The sequence below is a fragment of the Pyrus communis genome, chromosome 7 (genome assembly GCF_963583255.1).
Source record: "Pyrus communis chromosome 7, drPyrComm1.1, whole genome shotgun sequence".
In the NCBI taxonomy this organism is placed as follows: Eukaryota; Viridiplantae; Streptophyta; class Magnoliopsida; order Rosales; family Rosaceae; genus Pyrus; species Pyrus communis.
In genome coordinates, this window is record NC_084809.1 from 15,335,951 (window position 1) to 15,358,007 (window position 22,057).

General features: G+C 37.5%; 3 protein-coding genes across 3 annotated transcripts; 2 read left to right on the plus strand and 1 right to left on the minus strand.

Annotated features, from left to right (window-relative positions):
• Window positions 1-1,976: 1,976 nt before the first annotated feature.
• On the plus strand, window positions 1,977-11,296 carry LOC137739476 (uncharacterized). Its single transcript, XM_068479051.1, has 15 exons — window positions 1,977-2,531; window positions 2,953-3,346; window positions 3,431-3,608; window positions 3,739-3,878; window positions 3,958-5,131; window positions 5,237-5,337; window positions 5,478-5,622; window positions 6,705-6,773; window positions 6,873-6,918; window positions 7,014-7,366; window positions 7,499-7,578; window positions 7,683-7,818; window positions 10,218-10,401; window positions 10,524-10,606; window positions 10,719-11,296. The coding sequence occupies exons 1-15, from the start codon at window positions 2,423-2,425 to the stop codon at window positions 10,851-10,853; spliced, it is 3,327 nt and encodes a 1,108-aa protein (XP_068335152.1). The 5' UTR covers window positions 1,977-2,422; the 3' UTR covers window positions 10,854-11,296.
• A 1,677-nt stretch (window positions 11,297-12,973) lies between these two features.
• Window positions 12,974-14,096, minus strand: LOC137738634 (large ribosomal subunit protein eL37x-like). The gene is made up of 4 exons (XM_068478112.1): window positions 13,969-14,096; window positions 13,716-13,851; window positions 13,366-13,467; window positions 12,974-13,241 (listed from the first exon to the last, which is right to left on the minus strand). Exons 1-4 carry the CDS (start codon window positions 13,969-13,971, stop codon window positions 13,195-13,197), a joined length of 288 nt encoding a protein of 95 aa, XP_068334213.1. The 5' UTR covers window positions 13,972-14,096; the 3' UTR covers window positions 12,974-13,194.
• Window positions 14,097-15,655: 1,559 nt separating this feature from the next.
• Window positions 15,656-21,294, plus strand: LOC137739611 (uncharacterized). Its single transcript, XM_068479241.1, has 9 exons — window positions 15,656-15,806; window positions 16,341-16,985; window positions 17,058-17,146; window positions 18,373-18,726; window positions 19,012-19,311; window positions 19,403-19,633; window positions 19,721-19,942; window positions 20,206-20,776; window positions 20,885-21,294. The coding sequence occupies exons 1-9, from the start codon at window positions 15,656-15,658 to the stop codon at window positions 21,097-21,099; spliced, it is 2,778 nt and encodes a 925-aa protein (XP_068335342.1). The 3' UTR covers window positions 21,100-21,294.
• Window positions 21,295-22,057: the final 763 nt, after the last annotated feature.

Sequence of the window (22,057 nt, forward strand, 5' to 3'; positions counted from 1 at the left end):
TAAATTCATAACGATTAGGTGAAACAAACTTATATCCTAGCACCAAATTCAAGCATGCAAATTAAGCGTGCACTCTCAATCAACATACAAGAATAAGTTCTAAATCAAACGGTTAAGCAAATTGTATTCAAAACTTATGCAACGATAACTGGAAGTAATCAACTTATTTCACATATATAATCATGGTTTCGAATCACCCCCTAGCTAACTAGGGGGTTTAGCCTTTCATGTTCACAAAAAGAGAAATAAAATTGAATTTAAACATAACGAACAAAGGATGGATTACACCTAAAACGCCCAAGAAATCCACTTGAATTTCTGCACGTTTTAAAGTCCTCTTTCTCCTTCTCCTTGCTGCGGCAGAGATGGTCTAGGGGTGTTTTGGATGTTATTTTGGGTTGGGGATGGATTTAGGGAGGTTTGGTGGTGCGGCAAGGTTGTGGAGTGATGGAGGAAGGTTTGTATAGTAGCTGGAATGGTGGAGGAAGGCACGGCAAAGCTGGGAATTTTGGTGATGAATGTGTCTTTTCCCATGAAGAGTGAATGGGAGAATATATGTATGATGGTGGCTGAATTAATTAATGGGAGAGAATGACTAATTAATGCATGTAGGGTGCAGCTAGGTTGGAAAGGTGTGGAAGATGGCTGGAATTAGGGGAATGCACGGCAAAGGATGGTGGAAAGTGTATGGAATATGGCTGCAATATGAAAAGAATGACTATTTAATGCATGTAGGGTGCAGCTAGGTTGGAAAGGTGGGGAAGATGGCTGGAATTAGGGGAAGGAAATAGGTTTAATTCAGAAATAAAAGGGCAAGGTGGCTGCAAGGAAAAGGATTAGGGTCTAGGTGCATAGAATGGGCCTAAAATACCCCCCCTTGCACGGCAAGGGAAGGGAAATATGGTTAAGGCACGACAAATGGGTTTAAAGTGGGCTAGAGCCATTGTTTTGTGTCCTAAAGTGCATACAAGGCCTTCAAAGTGGCTAGAAAATACGAACGTTTAAGTTTAGGAAAGGTTACCAAAACGGGAAACCTAGGGTTAACTTTCCTACTTCAAGTAGGAAACCTTGTTTGAGTAGGATTCCTCGTTTTGGTAGGAATTCATCGTTGGAGTAGGAATTCGTCGTTTCTTCAAGTCTTCAACTCATTCATTCCTCTTTCGCTCCAAAAGACTCCAATTTGCATCTTCTTGCACACTTTGGCCTTATAATCTGAAAATACACAAAAGTGGCCTTAAACACTAAAATAACTAAGTAAGCACAACATAAATGCACGAGAACAAGCTAATTAAGTCGCATGAATATGCTCCTATCAAATTCCCCCACACTTAACCTTTGCTAGTCCTCGAGCAAAACAAAACAACTAAAGTAAACAAGACGAAACAAAACAAACAAAACATAACCTAAACCTTCCAACGTTTGCCTCAGGGATTTCCAATGAAACATAACATGTCAAAGATCATTACTCACATAGCTTTTAGTCTTCCTTTCCCTCAAGCACATACTTAATCATAGTCACCATTCACTAGTTCGCATTTAATCAATTAAAACACATTTTGAATGTAGTAACATGCCTTAGAGAATTCTCTCAATTTGTAGGATTATAAATCTCATAAAATATCAAACAATTAATGTCAAAACTATTAAAATATAAAAGAATTTCATATCGGTTATATAAAAAAATAATATAAAATTAATATATGACAGTTTCCACCCCTAATATATCAATGCATTTTGTAATAAAATTGAACACTTAATAATAAGTGGTTAAGTTAGGAAAATATCAATGATATTAGTAATGGACCATGCTCGAGCATACGAACTTCATCATAACGCTATGGTTTGTCCAAAAACGAAAAAATTGTGCCCTATAATCCTCACTTGCACATTTTTAGGTAAAGAACACATAAAGCCTAACAACAATGGACGTGAATTATTGTAATCTTGGGCCAAAGAAAAGTCATTTCCATTTATGTTTTCATCCCCTCAAGAAATGGGAAATTGATATTGACAGCAATGGCGTGTCGTGGCAGTTGAATTTCCAACACCCAGAAATCCAGACACACATCTTCACAGGGTCTCTCTCTGATGTACATCCATCGAAAAACGTGTCCCACGCAACAGAAAGTGACACATAAACGAAAAAAGAAGCCCACGCAAGCAAAAGCGAGCAGCAGCGGCAGGCGAACATCGATACCTAACGGTCCTCTCGTGGAACCCGAACACCGTCTCACTCCTATCCTCTCGTTCTCATTGCAACCAAACAGACACCAATTCCTCAGCCCCCTTCTTGGTCGTCCTCGTGATGCAGTTCAATCGATTCGATTCTTTCTGGGCGTTGGAGCCGATCGTCATTGTGATCCGCCGGACTAGGATTGGTTAATCGCGGGATTGGATTTGGGTATCCTGGGCTTGATTGTAAATGAGCACGCAGAGGCAGCATGTGGCCGTCCGGGACCTCGTTGAGGAAGCCAAGAAGCGGATTGTCTTTCTCGCCATTTGCGTCGTTGGCTTGTCATACCTTATGTCCTGTAAGCTCTTCTTTTTCTTCTTCTTCTGCTGTTCTTTCTTTTGGCCTTTTGGTTTTAAGTGTGATAATTACTGTGTCAATGTGCATTATATGGAATCTAATTTCTTATTCTCCTTTTAATTTTGTGGGAAATGTCTTGAGTAAAAAATACTTTCAATTCGAATAAGAAAGTGATCGCCTTTTCCTTGTGCATTTAATGATTTATCAAAAAAATAGTATTACCCATTTAATGATTTATCCAGTTTCCTCGGTTAAACGAGTGGAGGTTACATTATCGGTCCCGGAAATCTGGTGTTCTGGCTCATTATAATTGTAGACTGCATGCTTCAGCTGCGTTTTGTTTGACTGCGTTTTGTTTGATTATTGGTGTTAGAAGCCAGTTTGACTACTCGAGGTGCGGCTTATTATTGTTTTAATTTCAGTGACGAGCTCCTCTGTCTGGGTGAACTTGCCTGCTGCCGCCTCGTTGATTGTCATAGTTCGTTATTTGTCACTAGATTATGACATGCGAAGAAAAGCTGCAGCATACAACAGCAAGCCACCATCAGCAAATACTACTTCTCAAAACAAACCTATTCAGTGGCCTAAAACTAGTCAAAAGTCTGAGTGGAGAAGGAAAGTTAATTCTCCTGTTGTCGAGGAAGCTATTGATCACTTCACCCGGCATCTAGTTTCTGAGTTTGTGACCGATCTCTGGTATTCTCGTCTAACACCGGATAGACAAGGTCCAGAAGAACTCGCGTGCATCATGAATGGTGTTCTTGGGGAAATTTCAGCACGCATGAGGAATATAAATCTAATTGATCTTCTCACAAGGTTCTTTTTATAAACATGCACAACAGGGTGCTATAAAAGACTGACTAAATGATTACTGAAGATCTATTGTTTATGATGCTGCAGGGATCTTATTAATCTCATATGCTTTCACTTGGAGCTTTTCCGCATAGCTCAAGCAAAGATTCAAACGCAACAGTCGGGATGCCTGACAGTTGAAAAACGAGATATGGAAATAAGACTTATCTTGTCTGCTGAAAACAAATTGCACCCTGCTTTGTTTTCTGCTGAATCTGAGCACAAGGTTTTTTTTCCTTCCTTTCTGATACTTAGCTTAGTTAATCTGTAATTTTACCTGAAGGACTGGGGTATGGTCGTGCGTAACGTGCTTTCTCAATAGTGGTGACCATGTTTTCTTTTCCATTCATCTGCAGGTCTTGCAGCATTTGATGGATGGCCTGATCTCATTCTCATTCAGGCCTGAAGATCTGCAATGCACTCTCTTCCGTTATATTGTCAGAGAACTACTTGCTTGTGCAGTAATGCGACCTGTCCTAAACTTGGCTAGTCCCAGGTATTCAATGTTTTAGTTTGAGTTATGTTTACTTACGAACTACTGTCGGTATCATTTCTCTTCAATTTTTTGGTGACAGGTTTATTAATGAAAGAATTGAATTGTTGGTCATTAAAATGACCGAGCCTAAAGGTGTTATTGCGGTACAAGAGGCATCTCAGTCCAAACCAGAGGGGCCCTCAAAGATATCATCTGATCACTTTTCTAGGTTCTTAGATCCTTCTGTTACTGGTGTTGAACTTGTGCAATTAAAAAATGGTCAGTCTAGAACTGCTGTGGAGACACCCGCAAATGTAAATGGATCAAAAGATCCATTGCTCTTGGTTGATACTCAATCTTCCCGTTCGTGGAGCTCAGTGCGAATGAACTCCCACACTAGCAATGAAAGGGGTGTAGAACAGAACCGCTCGGGAGGAGAATGGGGAGATATGTTAGATCTGATGTCACGCAGAAAGACTCAAGCCCTTACTCCTGAAAATTTTGAAAACATGTGGGCTAAAGGGAGGAATTTTAGAAAGAAAGAAGGTGAAATAATTGAGCATTCTTCTGGTGGGAAGTCAGTTACAGTAGATAATTTTATGGAAAAACCTAGGCCCAAAGATAAGGAAAATGTTTCTAAGTTCAATCTTTCTGATAGAGGCATTTCTCAAAACAATTTCCACCCTAGAGCTCATAACATACCAAGTTATTCTCAAGGTTCTTCATATCAGGATGATGATGAACACAACCACATGTGGTTGGACGAGTTTGAATCAGGAAGCAGTACTGCTTATACTTCGGAAGATGAAGAGACAGACAGTGTTACAGGTCTTGATTCTCCTGAAACTAAAGTTTGGGATGGTAGAAGTAATAGAAATATGACAATTTCTCACATTCATCACCCACTTGAAAATTCTGAACGCCATATTAGGAAAAGGACTGGTAAAGGGAATCTTCACTTTAACAGATTGTCTAAAACCCAGTCTTTCCAGAAAAGATCTAGACCAAGCAACAAGAAAGTGCCTGTTTGGCAAGAGGTAGAGAGAACAAGGTTCTTGTCTGGAGATGGACAGGACATACTTAAGTCTCCAAATCGAGATGCAAATATTGAGGACTCTAGCGATGATTCTGACGTTGAAAGTTTGGGTAGAATTAACAGTGGGGCAGCCACTTCTTCGTCTGCAACTTTATCTTTTGCAGATAGTCAGAGCCTGAATTTTAATTCCCTGAAAAATTCTCTAGCAGTGGATTCTTTTTTCAAGTTGAAATGTGAGGTACTTACCTTAAATCTTAATAGGTTGGCTTTGGTCAGCACGCTCAATGTTGTTTTATGGTATGTTGATGGATAAAGAAAAATGTACACTCATTTTTTATTGCAGGTATTGGGTGCAAATATTGTGAAGAGTGGCTCAAAAACATTTGCCGTTTACTCCATATCTGTTACGGATGTAAATAATAATAGTTGGTCAATCAAAAGAAGGTGCTAAGATTGTTCTCTAATTTTTCTCTTTCATCCTTCAATTGTAAATGTAATTTTTCTAACGTTATAAGAAGATGAGGCATACGTCTCCATTGTACCTTTGCTTTGGTAACTCATAATTATTGTGCTTCTCCCTACAGGTTTAGTCATTTTGAGGAGCTACATCGGCGTCTAAAAGAGTTTCCTGAGTACAACCTACACTTGCCACCAAAGCATTTTCTGTCAACTGGTTTGGATTTAGCCGTCATTCAGGAACGATGTAAATCACTTGACAAATATGTGAAGGTTAACAACTCAATCTTGCTCTTGCTCATTTTTGTTTTTCATAAATTATTTGATTTTGAACATGTTTGTCAACTTTATTATCTAAATGTAAAATTAAAATTTGAATATTCAACCTTACTGTAATTAAGATTCTGTCCGGCCCCTCTATATTCCTATTGTGATGCCAATGTTCTTTCAATGCTTCGCCACAAACTTCTAGGTCACGTTTAGCTGATTAAAACTCATTCAGCTGTACTTTGAGTGGATTAAGAACATGCACATGTACATGAGTGTTTATTGACTGGAACATTGATTTGTATTGGGTTCCGGAGGTAGGATCAAATTAGAAGCTTTTGGGGAAAAAAGATAGTTCCTGGAGGTTTTGGAATTTCAAAGGACATTTAAATTCCAATTTTAAAGTTAAGCTTCCATTTCCAGAATTTTGGAAAATTCTTTAGATCCTAATATTTTTTGGAAGTGTTGGAATTTATGAAGAATCAATGGAAAATTCTTGGTATTGTTATAAGTTGGAACCACTCTGACAAAGACATTAAACAACTCTCAACTCATAATTTTTAACTAGAGAAAGTGACTTAATTCACACAATAAAAAGTGAGAGAAAGAACTGGTAATGTAACCAAAACATTATTTCATCCTAAATATTGAAAAAAAAAAAAAAAAAAAAGCAAACCATTAGAAGAATAAACATTCAAACACGGGCAGGAACAAAGTTGAGACATTGAGACTTAGATGAGATAGGAAGAGTCCCCGTACTTCTCGAATATAAGGATCAGGGATGATTGGGTGTGTTAAAGTTGTTAAAACATGCGCATGAAATGAGGACATATGGAGTAAACATGTTACACATGAAGAATGTTTTGAAGTTCTCAGACCAAGGGTGTTTGGAATTACAAGTTTTGAGTTTCATTTTGTGATGGCAAATTGGAAATTTAGGACTGATTGTGGTTTGAATCAAAATGTTCAATCCGGATTATGTGGAATAATTCCACTCTATTTAGCAACCTTGTTCCTTTTTTCTCTGGATAAAAATATTCATGCCTTAAGCTTTTATTTGCTCATAAACTCTCATCTGGTGTTCTCAGAAACTTATGCAGCTTCCAAGAGTTTCAGGATCCATTGAAGTTTGGGACTTTCTAAGTGTTGACTCCCAGGTTCAGTAATCTTTTTACTGATTTTGATAACAGGGGAGGCAGTTATGATCTTTGAAAATTTACGAGAAATACTTATCCTTTTTTATCTTTCAAATGCAGACTTATCTATTTACAAATTCCTTTTCTATAATCGAAACACTGTCAGGTAAATCAGTTATATGCATAAGTTTGAATTCGTTTGTTCTTGTTTCCTTTTTCTTTCTCACTCTGGTATTCCTTGTTCGTTTGGGAATTGTCTAGTTGACCTAGATGATAAGCCATCTGAAAAGAGCAAAAAGGTTTCAAATATGGATGGGCTGGTGACTGATCCGTTCTTGACGAGGGAACATACGGGTAATGGAGTTAAGGGTTCTGCTTTACAACTGAAGAATAATGATGGGTTAAGAGTGAACACAAAAGTTTCTCATTCCCAGGTAAAAAGTCCTGGTAAAGAAATTGGAAAGTCACTCATTAATTCTGGCACTGATTCAGATGCTAGAGCAAAAAAAAGTTTATCTTCTGTCACAAACTTGGGTAAGACCATAAAAGGAAGAGAGGAACAAGAATCTGAATCGTTTCTTGATACTGATACAGTCCCTACACTTCCTACAGAGGTAAAACTCTAAGCGCAATTTGTTTTTATAATGTTTTCCTTTCCTGACATATAGTGAGTTTACAATTTGAAACCCATATGTAGCTGTACTTTTAGAATAATTCAACTGAATGAGGTGTCTTTTTTGATGCAGTGGGTACCTCCAAATTTAAGTGTTCCCATATTAGATTTGGTAGATGTCATTTTTCAGCTCCAAGATGGTGGATGGATCAGGTATTTTGTAAATATGATTGCAGAATCATTCCCTCTTGTCTTATTGTGGTGTTAAGTTGAACAAGCACAAGTGGTAATATCATTTATATCTTCTGAACTGATAGGCGAAAAGCTTTTTGGGTGGCCAAACAAATACTACAGCTAGGGATGGGTGATGCCTTCGATGACTGGTTAATAGAGAAAATTCAACTTCTGCGCAAGGGATTGGTGGTTGCTTCGGGGATCAAGCGTGTTGAGCAGGTACTTTTTGACGTCATTTGCTTCCAATGAGTTTTCGAAAGCTCACATCAGAGATCTAGTAAATTTACTCTAATTTCTTCATCCTGTACTTTATAAAAACTCTGATAGATTGAGATTTGGTGTTTTGGAAGGTTTACAATATTTTAGATTTTGCGACTTTATTCAGTTTGAAGTTATTATCATGGTGATGGTTAAAAAAATTGCTTAGGACCTACGTAGTTCAAATGCAAAGCAGTTGGTGACAGCATTTGTTGTGTGGCCAACATTACAGAATTTGTCATTTGCTTTAGGAGTAATATGAGATTTGTTGAATATACCTTGCAGAGTGATTATGTAGGCTTACATTAAATATTTCGTAGATTGAGATTTGGTTCTTTAGAAGGTTTACAATACTTTTGCATTTGCAACTTTATTCAGTTTTCAGTTATTATCATGGTGACCGTAAAAAAGTTGCTTAGGACCTAAGTAGTTCCGCAGTTGGTGACAGCGTTTGTGCGTAGCCAACATTACAGAATTATTCATTTTCTTTAGTAGTGGGATGAGATTCGTTGAATATACAATGCTAACTGATTATGTAGGCTCACATCAAACCTTGAGGGTTCTTTCAATAACATTTTTTCTTCTTATATTCAGTTAAAGAAAGAGAGGGGAAATATATTGAAGAAAGGACAAGTAAAGAGGAGAGGTGAGAGAGATGAATTAAAAAAAAAGCATGGTACATAAAACTAAAAGTTGAAAATTATTTAAAACCATTTGAGTTTTATTTTACAAACCACACACTTCTATGTATTTGCACCTTTCTCCCACACTCACCTCATCTTTCTTTTTCCTTTTCCTTCTTTTTTTTTTTTTAAATGCTCCTAAAGGGACCCATAGAGATTTTAGTTCTATCTATGATTCAACAAGAACCCATATGATAACTTAGTGTTTTCAGTTTTTAGTTATTTTTAAGTTAAACAGATAAGAGGGTAAAATATCTGGGAGAAAAGAGGGGGATGAGGTATGACCTTATGAGTGTTGTGAAGAAGAAATGAGGGAAAATACATGAAACTAAAACCAAGGAGTACTTCAAATAGTTTTAGCTTATTATTGTGGAATGTCCCATATCCATTTTTCTCATCCCTCCCTCACATTATCATCTTTTATTATTATTATTATTTTGTCCATCTTTAACTGAAAAAATAAAAGCCCAAAACCAGAATATTAGCATGCGCAATATTTCTTCATGTATCTTTAGGATTTGGATTGATCTACTATAATAGCATTTTAGAGTATAAATCTAGCATTGTACTTTCTCTATAGGTTCTAGGTTAATGCATCTTTATTTCGTTTGCTGTAAGGCTTATTACTAGTGATAATATAGGGGCCCGTTTGATATTCTACTAAAAAAAATTCATCATTTAAAAGAAAAAAAAATTCGTAAGAACAATTTTTAACAAGACTCAAAAACTTGTTTGGTATAAAATTCATTTTTTTTTTTTTTTTTAAGTATTCACAATTAAAATAATTAAAAAAAAAAAAAAAAAGATCTGGCGTGAGAGCAGAGAGAGGAGAGCAAAAGAGGACGGAGAGAGAAGAGAACTGAGAAGAGAGAGGAGAGAGAAAGATGAGAGAGAAGAGGAAGAGAGTGGAGAGAGAGAGAGAGGAGGTAGATAAGATAGAGAGAGAAGGATAGGATGCAGAGAGTGGGTTGAGTTTGAAAACTCTAAAACCTGACTCTTTGTTTTTTTCATATATAGGCTATTTTTCACGTTGGTTTTGAGTTCAATTCTAAATAAAGCCCTGCCAAACAAGGATTCTTGGCTTGAAACTGAAAAACTGTTTTTGAGTTAAAAAAATTGGGTTCCAATTGAATACCAAACAGGCCCTAAATATTCCCTACTATCAAGAGTAGCGAGGGAAAAAATGAAACAACCTGACTGATGCGGGAGCCAAGTCCAAAGAATGATAAGTATCCCCATCCACGTATCAAGCACCACATAATTGAGGGTATAGTTTTTGTGTACAATTTTTTCTTTTTTTATGAACGGAGACTATAGTTAATAAAATTTAATCATGTATTTGAAGTCTCGGAGCCTTATGTTCATTGTCTTTGGATCTTTTTACGTCACCTGATATATGTCTTCAAGTTTTTGCTTTTAGAATCTTTATTAGTTTAGCTCTTTTGACGTTTCGTATATGTATGAGCCCTAAAAAGGGTACCTTGTGTACTCTATAGTAAAGTGAACAATAGATGACATTAAAAGTTCTTCCGAGTCCACGACACCTTTGGTGCTAGGCCGTAATTTCTAAGTTATTCAAAATCTTTGCAGCTTCAGTTAGTTTTTGTTTTGACAATAATTTTTAAAATGGAGGACTTCAATGCTGGTGTTAATTTACTGTTAACATGATTTTAACAGATATTGTGGCCTGATGGAATATTTATAACCAAGCATCCAAAGAGAAAACCGCCACAGACTACCAACTTATCGCAAAATTCACCTCAGGGTCAGAAACCTACAGAAATTTCATCACCTAGACTTGACGAGGACCAGCAACAGGAGGCAGATCGACGCGCAAAGTTTGTCTATGAACTAATGATTGGTATTATTTTTTGTCCAGAAAAACTCCTAATTATTCTCTGCACTTGCCCTCAGTGTATTACATCTTGTGTCTGATATTGGAAATGTCGATGGCATACTCTAATTTTCTGGTTTTAAATGTAGATAATGCACCTGCTGCTATTGTCGGTCTCGTTGGTAGTAAGGAATATGAAAAATGTGCTAAGGATCTCTATTACTTTCTTCAGGTAATTATTGTTTTAAGAAAGTTAACAATGCTCGCATATTTCTTCTTTCCACCTGTTTTGTCGTGTCTGGATTCTTTCAGACAGTTGTAACATTTCTGTTTTCCTTGCACAGTCATCTGTTTGTTTGAAGCAACTGGCTTTTGACCTTCTTGAGCTGCTGCTTCTGACGGCATTTCCGGAGATGGATTACGTATTAAAGCAGTTGCATGAAGAAAAGCATCGATTTGGCGAGTTTAAAGCGCAATAGTGGGTCGTCCTATTTGAAGGTAAGTTTAGAGATAGACTTTTCCTCCTGAGGAACGTACCGGCAATATGATTCTGTTGCCTGCTTCGGGTTTTTCGCAACCGATATTCATTCATCGTATTGACGGCAAGGGAATCAAGTCATTGTCTTGCCTGAATTTTGTACAGTAACTTTTTAGTCAGAACTTGAGGAAACTCAACGTAAATCTTGAGATTAGTGCAAATTTACAGTACACCTCAACTCTTTCTTTTGAAAAAAAAAAAAAAAAAAATTCCGATTATTGACCAGCCAAATGGAGTTTATGTACATTTAAATCGAGTATTAAGCACCCTGGTAGCGCAGCCTGAAAACATACTTCCATTCTTGTATTTTGCCATTTTACCGATATGGTATGGTTTGCTCAATGTTGGGATATAAGAAGAATAAAAATTCAAACAATGAGTTCATTTGTCCAAATTTTCAACCAAAATTTTACCGAATGGTTATTAGCTTTAAGCTTATTCTTAGCTACGACCTATGCGACTTGATTTTAATCTCATTTTACCCTTTTGTAACTCAAAATGTGCCACTTTACTCTCTGAAACTCATAGTTCGCTCCACTTTGCCCTTTGAAACTCAATTTTGATCCTATTTTACCTCCTGAAACTTGAAACTCGTCTTTATAAAACTCAAAATTTGCTCCACATTGTCTTAGATTTGTTAATTTTTTATGTGAGTTTGATTTAAGTGCGCCAGACTAGTCACTTTTTTATTTTTATTATCATTAATTTTTTTTTTTCATCTCTTCAATTTTTTTTTTAAACTTAATATTCTCTAATTGTTGAATGTTAATGCATAATGAAGATTTATAATCAAATTTATTGCACATGTGACATAATTTTATTGAGTGTTGATCCTGCATACGTTTCAAAAGGCGACCTATAAGTTTTAGGAAGAAAAGAGAGTTCACAAGTCAAAGTATAACGAATTTTGAATTTCAGAAAGTAAAGTGATGATTTTTTGAGTTACATGGGATAAAATGCGATAAAAATGAAATTTCAGAAAGTATAACTAAAAATAAGCATCTTTTTAACTACAGCAATGGGTTATTGCAGGGGCTGGGAGTTGAAATTCCGAGTGAATTTAATCAACAAAAGCTAGATCATCGACAAAACTCGAAAACATTTGACTAATCATCATGCAAACATAAATAACAAATTACACTTTGCATTCCCCAAAATAATCTCAGTTGGTTTGGGATGTTGATCTACGTAGTAGAAGCAATAACATGTTGATTCTACATTAACCACGAGCATCAGCAACCTAAAAGCATATACGATAAAATCAAGGGAGAAAATAGTTCCCAAGAAGGTGGAGATTTTTTTGGTAACTGAGAATGATATTCCAGGACAAAGATGCCAAAACGTACAAGGAAAGCCTACGAGGCAAGCAAAAGCTAACAAAGCAAAATAAACAATGTTGAGGAGTACAAGAAGGACGCAGCAACCATGCGAAACGTCGCCCCCTACATTGTTCAGCACATGCACCAAAGATGGGGGTCGATCAACCCAAATAACATTACATATCTCCGGATTGTTTGCTGACGCAAGAGAGTCCGCTACAGCATTGGCTGATCTTGGGACCCAAGACCAGCGACAGTTCTGAAAAGACTTCTCCATCTCTTTCACTCTCACCAAGATTGGAAAGGCCTTCCAGCAACCATCCTCCATCGAATCAGAAAGGCATGAGATAGATTCAAGGGGGTCCGACTCGAAGACAACAGATGTAAGCCCCAACGAGAAACCCACCTCGCAACCCGGAAGCAGCGCAAAAAAGATGGCCTACATATGAAAAAAGATGGGTGCAATACCTACCATCTGAATCATATTCAATCCCTATCGGCGATTAGAACAGACTATTATCACGTCAATGCCATGCCCCAATCTCAATCGCATTCAGGCTCACCAGAGGGACTGGAACAAATGACCAGCATTTCAGACACAACCCAACCCAAAATGGAAAATGCAGTTAGATTATCCCATCATACAAAATGAACTCAGATCCTAACTCTCTCAGCGCGACATCGCTGATCAAACATATACCTAAAAACCCCCAAAACACAACAAATTCAAAGACATTGCACATCATCCAAACATTACGTGATTATGAAACGCAAGTGACATTAGTCTCATCCATACTTGTCCACCACAAAAAGCAACTAATATTTAAAGAGAAGATCACAACTAAAGCAACATCCATCAAAAACAATAACAGCGTTCATATAGAACTTGTCCAGAATCATAATCGCTTTCTAAAGCTATAGTTGAGTACCCCAAGTTGCAATCAAAACGACCGCTGCGAAGACTTATGCATTTGCGGCTGCTCCCTTCTTACGTGGTGCAGCTTCGGTACCTGTTCAAAACAAAATTCCCAGTATGAAAACAAATTCAAGCACGAAACTCAAACCGAGGAAACCAAATGAAGAACAAACAGAGCAAGACCATAAAAATCCCACAAAAAATGATCTGATTAATACCTTCTCTGAAGCCGCTCTTGAATCTGCGAGGCACATTGCGGAGATACCTCATCCGTCCTGTTCCAGTGGTCTTCCTTCGGATTGCCTTTTCACTCCAATTGTCTATTTTTAAACATACAAAAACCATAAAAATTAAACCACAAAACAAATAATCCTAAACATACACCTTTCTGCTGAAATGACCATCAAAATCCAAAATTCATTTTCTGGGTAATCATAAATCTTAACAAAAATGTGAACTACAACTTCAAATCATCGAACCAGATTCATAGCAAGACCAAAAGATATCGATATATATATATATATAGAGAGAGAGAGAGAGAGAGAGAGAGAGAGGTGAGAATACGTACACTTCCTCTTGCGGGCAGCAGGGAAAGCACAAGCAGAGCACCTACTCTTCTGTAGATGGAAGCTGCGGCGGCCACACCGGACGCAGAGGGTGTGGGTCTTGTTCCTCCTCTTACCGAAACTCCCAGTTCCCTTCCCCTGTTTTCGTATTATGCACACAGAAAAACAAACGCAATCAGTTCGGTGTTACACGTGGAGCGAGATCTACCATAACGGATCACACAGAGACGATGAGAGGGAGAGAGATGGAGGTACCATGGCTGTGCAGAGAGAGAAACCCTAGCTGGTAAAGTAGAGGTCCTCAAGCCAAAGAAGTGAGCGGCGGAACCTGCGTATGTGGAAGATAACTAGGGTTTGAGAGTAGCTGGTGGAGTGGTCAGCCTGGGCCGGCGTGTCTCTAGCAGCCCATCTGTGTTTTGTTTTGTCTATCTTGGGCTTTGGCTTCCAAAATTTCCAACTTTACCCTCTTTCTTTTTCAAGATGACAAGTTCAATACTAAAATATAGAATACAGTTGACATATTGTATGCCTCAAAATTCCTTCTCAGAGTAAAATGTCATTGTAGAAAGAAAAAAAAAAAAAAAAAGCGAAAGGATGTCATTTATTAGCTAGTTAGGTATTAAAGGAAAACTTTAGTACACAAAGACGAGTTTCAAAAGCAAAATTTCTCAGACGGTGGGTTAGGGTCTAATGCCTAGGCCAACTCTTAAACGAATTTAAGTAAATTTGTTATATTTCGCGTAAATAAGTATATGTTTATATTTAAAATATATATAATTAAATCATAAATTACAAAATAGAATGATATACACACACACATAAGATCCTTTAACAAGAGGGATCCCTTTTTTTTTTTTTGAAAAAATGGTGATCCCTCTTGTTAAAGATTCCTGTATATATATTATGAAGTATTGAAATATAATGAAAACATGGGAAACAGGCATATAATTTGTGTTCATTTTAGTATTCAACAAGTTTCTTACCGTTTATTAAAAAAATTAATGCAAAATGAAAGTTATCTATTTTCTGTCTAAGTGAGTCGCAACCTAGGCGAGTGTCTATGTGTTTTTGGTATGGCTAGGCGGGTGCCTAGGCGGTCTAGGCAAGCGCCTCAGCAGGTCTAGGCGACCTTTCTAAATTTTCAAACGCCTAGTCATTAATCGGAACGATGACCAACTGCCTAGAACCTAGGCGTCGCTAAGCAAGAATTTTTAGAACAGTGCATATAAAATGTAATTACTTCTTAGAGGTTAACCACATTTTGAATGTGTACATGAATTTTTACTTTTTGTAATTTTAATGACTTGCTTTTGAATTGGTGTATTGAGAACTCTTGTAGGAAAGACACTAAAGCAATATAACATAAAAGTGGAAAAAGCTGTTATGCACTTCAAAAATACATCATGCACAGCTCCCTATTTATAAAAATAAAAAAAGCGCGCGGACTATTTTGAAGTGTTTGAAAAAAAAAATTAGGGTGATAATAATAATAATTTCCAATCAAAAATACAAATTAGTTGAGCTTTCAAATAGGTTTGTACCCCTTTGGAGATGTGGGTGCCAAATTGATGTTGTGATAAGTTGTTCACTTTTAACAAATGACGTAATGTCACTTAATATTACGGTATGGTAGTATTTTTCTACATTTGTAAGTAAGAGGTTTTATGTTCGGTTCTCGCTAAAAACGAATTTGAATCACATTATTACTAGCACATTGTGAGACTTAACATACTTTTACATCATTTAGTATAGATAAATATCGTTTGTTAAAAAAAAAAAAAAAAAAAAAAAAAGACAAAGAAAATCAAAGGGCCCAATTTAAAGCCCACGGTTGGAGCCCGCGGGAGTGAAGCGAAAGCGCGGGAAACAGAGAGGGTTGAGGGCAGAGAGCGGTGCCAAAGCTAAATCACAAACTCCAAGTCGAAGAAGCAAACCAAGGAGGATGAAAATGGAAGAGGAAACAGAAAAGGAGGCGGAGTCCCCAAAATTCCCAGCATTTCCGTACAAACCCTACGACATACAGATCGATTTCATGAAGGCCCTCTATCACTCTCTCAACGAGGGAGGCCTTTCCATGCTCGAAAGCCCCACCGGCAAGTGATCACTCTTCTGCGGATGCTTCTGCTTTCATTTCTCTGATTTTTATGCTTCTCCGTTTCGAAAATTGAACCATTCGAGTTCGATTGAAAACCCCATTTGTTATATGCTTGCATTTTAGGCATCCGTAACTTAATCAATTTTTTTTTTTTTTTCTGGGTGTTTTTGTGAATTTTCGTTTTGGGTTTTGTTATGGGAAGGGATGAATCAACATTCTTACTATATCAATTAACAATAATATATTTTCTCAGTTATTCCCCCAATTGCAATTTTAAAGTGCTTTTGTTTTAGGGGTTAGAAAGAACTAGCATCTGGTTGATTTTAGTGTTATTCACATGTACTTATACATACATACATACATACATACATACATATATATATATATATATATGCGTGTGTATCAATGTATGTACAAGTATATTCATAAACTTCAATTGAAATTTTGTCCTCATTTTGTACTGTTTTGTTAAAATATCCCAACATTTTACAATTTTTATTGAGCTTGATTTGAAATCTTTATGTTTCAATAGGGACTGGGAAAACTCTAAGTATCATTTGTAGTGCTTTGCAATGGGTGGTTGATAGGAGGGAACAACAGAAGTCTGAAAATAGTGTTGAATCTGATCTTAATAGTGCTAAAGATTGTCGAGCTGACTCGGATGATGAACCTGACTGGATGAGAAATGTTGTTATTAACAAAGACAAGCAGAGTGAGGAGAAGAAGACTAATAAGAAGGAGAAATTTGGGGTTGGGTTTCGAAGGGCCGATAAGAGGGGGAGCCGTGGAAATTGTAGAGATTTGTTCTCGCAGAGTATTGAGGAGGAGCCTTCCGCAAAGAAAGAGGAAAAGAATTTGCTAATGAGCAATGATGCTGTGGAGTTAAGTGATGAGGAGTTTTTGGTTGGAGATTATGAAAGCGAAGAGGAAGGGGATCCGGGTGGTGGGAAGTCAAAGAGGAAGCTCTCTGGGGTTTCTCTTAGTTCGTCAAGTGAGGAAGATGAAGAAAATGGGTCTGGTGACGATGAATTTGAGGATGAGAAGCTGCAGGTTTATTTTTGTAGCAGGACACATTCACAGCTTTCACAGTTCATAAAGGAGTTGAGGAAGACGATCTTTGCTAATAAGATGAAGGTGGTGTCTTTGGGCTCAAGGAAGAATTGCTGCATCAATGAAGGTATGAAACTCATCACTGAATTAGTAGATTATAGTTTGTGTATTGTTACATTCTTCTGGGGAATGGTTTCAGAGGTATTGAAACTTGGAGACTCAACTTGCATCAATGAACGCTGTTTGGAACTTCAAAAGAACAAGAATAAGGATGTTTCCAAAATCAAGGTAACAAATACATCCATTTAAGATCCTATCAGCGATAACTCATGCACTTGATTGAATTTGTTTTACTGGCCTCAGACATTTTTCCAACTTAGAGAATTGGATTTCCCTGGACAAATGATAGCATTTAATTTTCATGTCGGATACATTGCTGTTTAATGCATTTTAATCAATTTGTTATGGTTTGCCTATCTGATTTCCTTTATCAGATTTGTTTTTCTGGTATGTGGGAGCTTATAGGTCTAGTGATTAAGAGTATTTATCCCTACACGACCTGACTACTTGAGGTCCTGAGTTTGAATCCTCCTCCCAACAATATCTTTTGGTAAAAACCGTAACTGTTTGTCTGGTACAGGCCCTTCAGTTTTTGTTTCACCTTGGATTCTGTGCTTTCTTAATATAGTTTGCATAGGTATTCATGAGGAAAATATACCACACTTTAACTCATGTAGGTTCGTCATTGAGTGGTCTTAGACTCTTGGATGCATACTATGATTAGATACCACGCCCTTGTTCTAGCTCTTTAATCCGGCATCTGGGCTCCTTGGATACTCAATACTAAACCCGAACTTTGTCCCAAGGATAAGCTGGCCTGTTAGGCCAAGTATCAAATGGTGTTCATAAATAGCATTGATAAGAAGTGCATACCATTAAGTTGTTGGTCTAGAGGTCAGGTCCTTGGTTTGCTCCCAAATGGTCTGGGGTTTGACTCTCTCCCACGGCACCCACCTAGCAAATGCTAGAGTTTCTTGCTCTCCAAATGTTGTTGGGTCAGGCAGGGGCCTAGTGATTGGTCGGGTCAAAGACTCGGATACACTAGTGTAAAAAAAAAAATAGAAAAAAAAAGAAGTGCACGGTCATGTATTATTTTCATAAGAAATGTGTAGTCATATATTATTGATAAGAAATGCATGATATAATCCTGAGGACCTTTTTCACCCTGCGCTGCTTTATGCCAATGCCAGAACAGACACATGATCTAATTGTGCACCATTTTGTTGAACCAATTGCTTAAGAATATAGCTCTTGGTTCAGAATTAATTGGAAGGAGTTAAGCAATAAGGGTCGGTGGATCTACCCGGTCTACTGTTCTGTTTTATATGACATGAAGGCAGATCATTTCTTCCTGATTCAAAGGTCACTAACCATCAAGCACAATATGATCTACAGAATTCTCTTCTCATTCTTCTTAGTGTTTTCTCTTGGCTGATGATAGTATTGATCTGCAGACCTTAGGTGCCAGAGTCAGGATTCGCAGGAACAAGGCTTCTTGTGGATGCCCGATGCTTAGAAAACATAAAGTACAAAAAGAATTCAGGAGCATGATGTCTCAACATGGTGCCTTGGATATTGAAGATCTTGTTGATCTTGGAAAAAGCATGAGGACTTGTCCATATTATGGCTCCCGAAGCATGGTTCCAGTTGCTGATCTAGTGGTTCTACCATATCAGTCTCTTCTTTCTAAGGCATCTCGCGAGTCTCTTGGTCTCAAGTTAAAGAATAATATTGTTATTATAGATGAGGCTCACAATCTAGCTGACTCCTTGATCAGCATGTATGACTCAAGAATCACTTTGTCGCAGGTATTTAAATTCTGAAATTTTATTCATCTCGTTTGACTGGAAGCTAGTTGATAATCTTTCTATTTCATTTGTGCAACTGGTTTGGGTGCTCATCAACTGCTTGTCTAAATTGATCATATTATCTAATCCAATGATAGAATAGTAAGCAAGGTCAATAGTTTTGTAGTCTTTATTTAGAAGTTAGAACCTAAATTTTCCATCACAATGTAAGCTTTCGGTGTTGACGTTATATATTTTCAATGAAAATTGTACTATCTCTTAGCAGTTCTCCTGACGTTTTTACAGCTGGAGGATGTGCACTGGCACATTGAGAAGTACTTTGCAAGATTTTGCAATGTATTGGGACCTGGTAATCGTAGATATATTCAAACTCTCATGGTGCTCACTCGGGCTTTCCTCCAAGTGTTTCTAAGAGAGGATACGGGCTGCGGAATTTCTTGTCATGATACTGAAAAGGCTTCTGGAGCAAATGGAACGCCTACTTCCTCTATGGCCATTAATGACTTTTTATTTTCCCTCAATATAGACAACATCAACTTGGTCAAATTGCTTCAGTATATAAAGGAAAGCAACATCATGCACAAGGTGAATCCTTCTTCCCATTATATAGTGTTAATTGGAGCTATTCTTCCCCTCTTTCCATGTTCAAGAGGTTACAATGTACTTGGTTTGCCAGGTCAGTGGTTATGGCGATAAAGTAGCTATTCAAAAGAGTTTGGCATTTAATGGCGGTAAAGAGAGAAGCACTTTGTCCAGTTTCCAAGCATTAGCAAATTTTTTGCTATCACTGACAAATAAAGATGGAGATGGGAGGATTATAATCTCAAAGACTAGTCCAACATGCCCTGGAGAGGAAGGAGGATATATAAAATATGTAATGCTTACTGGGGATAATATTTTTTCAGAGGTTCGCCAAAAATTCTTAATTTTAAACTTGTTTTCATAATATAGTATTCATGTCCAAGTTATGAAACATTAACTCTGAACTTCACAGATTGTGGATCAAGCACATGCTGTTGTACTGGCTGGGGGAACTCTCCAACCTATAGAAGAAACAAGGGAGAGACTCTTCCCTTGGTTACCACTGAACCTGTTGCAATTCTTTTCATGCAGCCATATTGTTCCCCCAGAGAGCATTCTGCCAGTTGCAGTTTCCCGTGGTCCTTCTGGTCACACTTTTGACTTTAGCTACAGCTCCAGGAGGTCATCAATCACGGCAAGTAGATTTCAATCTTTTCTTTTAAATAATTATAGAAAGTCGAAAGTTCTCTCTTTTTAGTGCATCTGTAATTTATTGATTTTAGCTACTGTGTCTATTTTTTCTCCGATTTTGTTTTAAAATTTTTAAAACACAGTTCATGCACAGGGGAAAAATCACTTCTGCTGTCAATTACAGTAGCACCTTTTTCTGCTTATTACTTTTTTTCTGGGATTCGTAATTGGCTGACTATTTTTATGTTCATGGGCTTGAGTTTACAGATGCAGGAGCTAGGGCGTTTGGTTTGCAATTTGGTGACCACAGTTCCTGAGGGAATCGTTGTCTTCTTCTCTTCATTTGACTATGAAGGACAAGTTTACGATGCCTGGGAAGCTTCAGGTATCCTTGAAAGGATTAAGAAGAAGAAGCGTCTATTTCGAGAACCTAGGAAGAGCACACATGTAGAATCTGTTCTCAAGGAATACAAGGAAACAATTGAAACATTGTCTTCTGGAGGGGGGAAAGAAAATCCTTCTCAGAGTGGCGCAATACTTCTTGCTGTCGTCGGTGGTAAGATATCAGAAGGCATCAACTTAAGCGATGGGATGGGCCGGTGTATAGTCATGGTTGGACTGCCCTATGCTAGCCCTTTCGATATTGAGTTGATGGAGAGGGTGAAGTACATAGAAGGGTTGGGAAACTCAAATTCCACACAGCTGCCAAATCTTTCACTTAGTAATGAACTTCACGGTGGAGAAGTATGTGCAGGGTTTGACATCCTCAGAAGTTGCAGACGCCGAGGAAAAGATTATTATGAGAATCTTTGCATGAAGGCTGTAAATCAGTCCATCGGTATGTCTTATTACAAGTTCAGTTCTTACATACTTCAAAAACATAGAAATCTGACCAGTCATTTGTTAGCGATGTATACATATTGAAGTTTTTCTTTGCCTGTAACAGGTAGAGCAATCCGACACATAAATGACTACGCAGCAATTTTACTAGTTGATATGCGATATGCAACTGATTCCTCAAAATGGAATTCTTCCCATCCAACTAACAAGCTTCCAAAGTGGATAAAGGATCGGTTCGTTGCTTCAGCTGATTACGGTGAAGTTCATAGGATGTTACATCAGTTCTTCAAACATAACAAGAAGAAATGGCTTCAGCAGTAAGTTTCTGGTACTGAGAAGTGAAAAACCAAGGGTTTACTCAGTAAATCTTACAAAATTATAGTTTTCACTTGATTGTATGATGCACCAATTATTGTAGAGCCATCATAGAGCAAATATAGGGAGTGAAGAATTATGTCAAATTATACCTCAGTTAGTTACGAGCATTTATCTTTGAACCTGAAATCCCAAGTTCGATTCTCCAACCCCAAATCTCGCTTTTGTATCAAAAAGAAATTATGAACCCGAATAAAACCCTAAACATATATAATCGCACGCCTTTAGGACTTTGAAGCTAGGAAGGTGTGCGCATTAATGAGGGGACCTAACTCGTCATTTTGAAGTCACAAACTTATGCCTTTTTTTTTTCTTTGACGAGAATCGAATTTAAGACCTCTCACTTACAAGTGAAGAGGAATACAACAAGACCGTAGTGTTAAGTGGCACATACTTATGCGTTTAGCTTGTAAAAAAAGGCCAACGCCCTATATCATTTCCAAACTGCAAAAGGGGGAGGTTTTGGCTTTAAAGCACTGCAACTGTGAGAAAGTGACTTGAGTCTGCATAATTCCAAATGCCATCTTATCTTCATATCACCAAAACATGAAACCAACTTGCAAATGGGGACCATACATCACCTCATGCTTATATCACTGGAACAAGGTTACTCCAAATTATTACGCTTTCAAGGTACACCTAATCCTGGATTAACTTGCTAATGACAAGTAATCAACTCTTGAATCTTAATCTAGAAGAAATGCTAGGATCAGTTGCGCATGTGCACGTACATTGATCTTAATCATTCGTGTTTGTGGAATCCACAAAGCAAGAACGGCAAGGCCTAGTCTGTGTGCACGTGCCATTGATCGAAGTCTTGATTACCTTTATATATACAACACATTATTGAATTTAACAGCTGAACATAAAACGAAGAATTTCACCGAATAAACAGATTTGATTA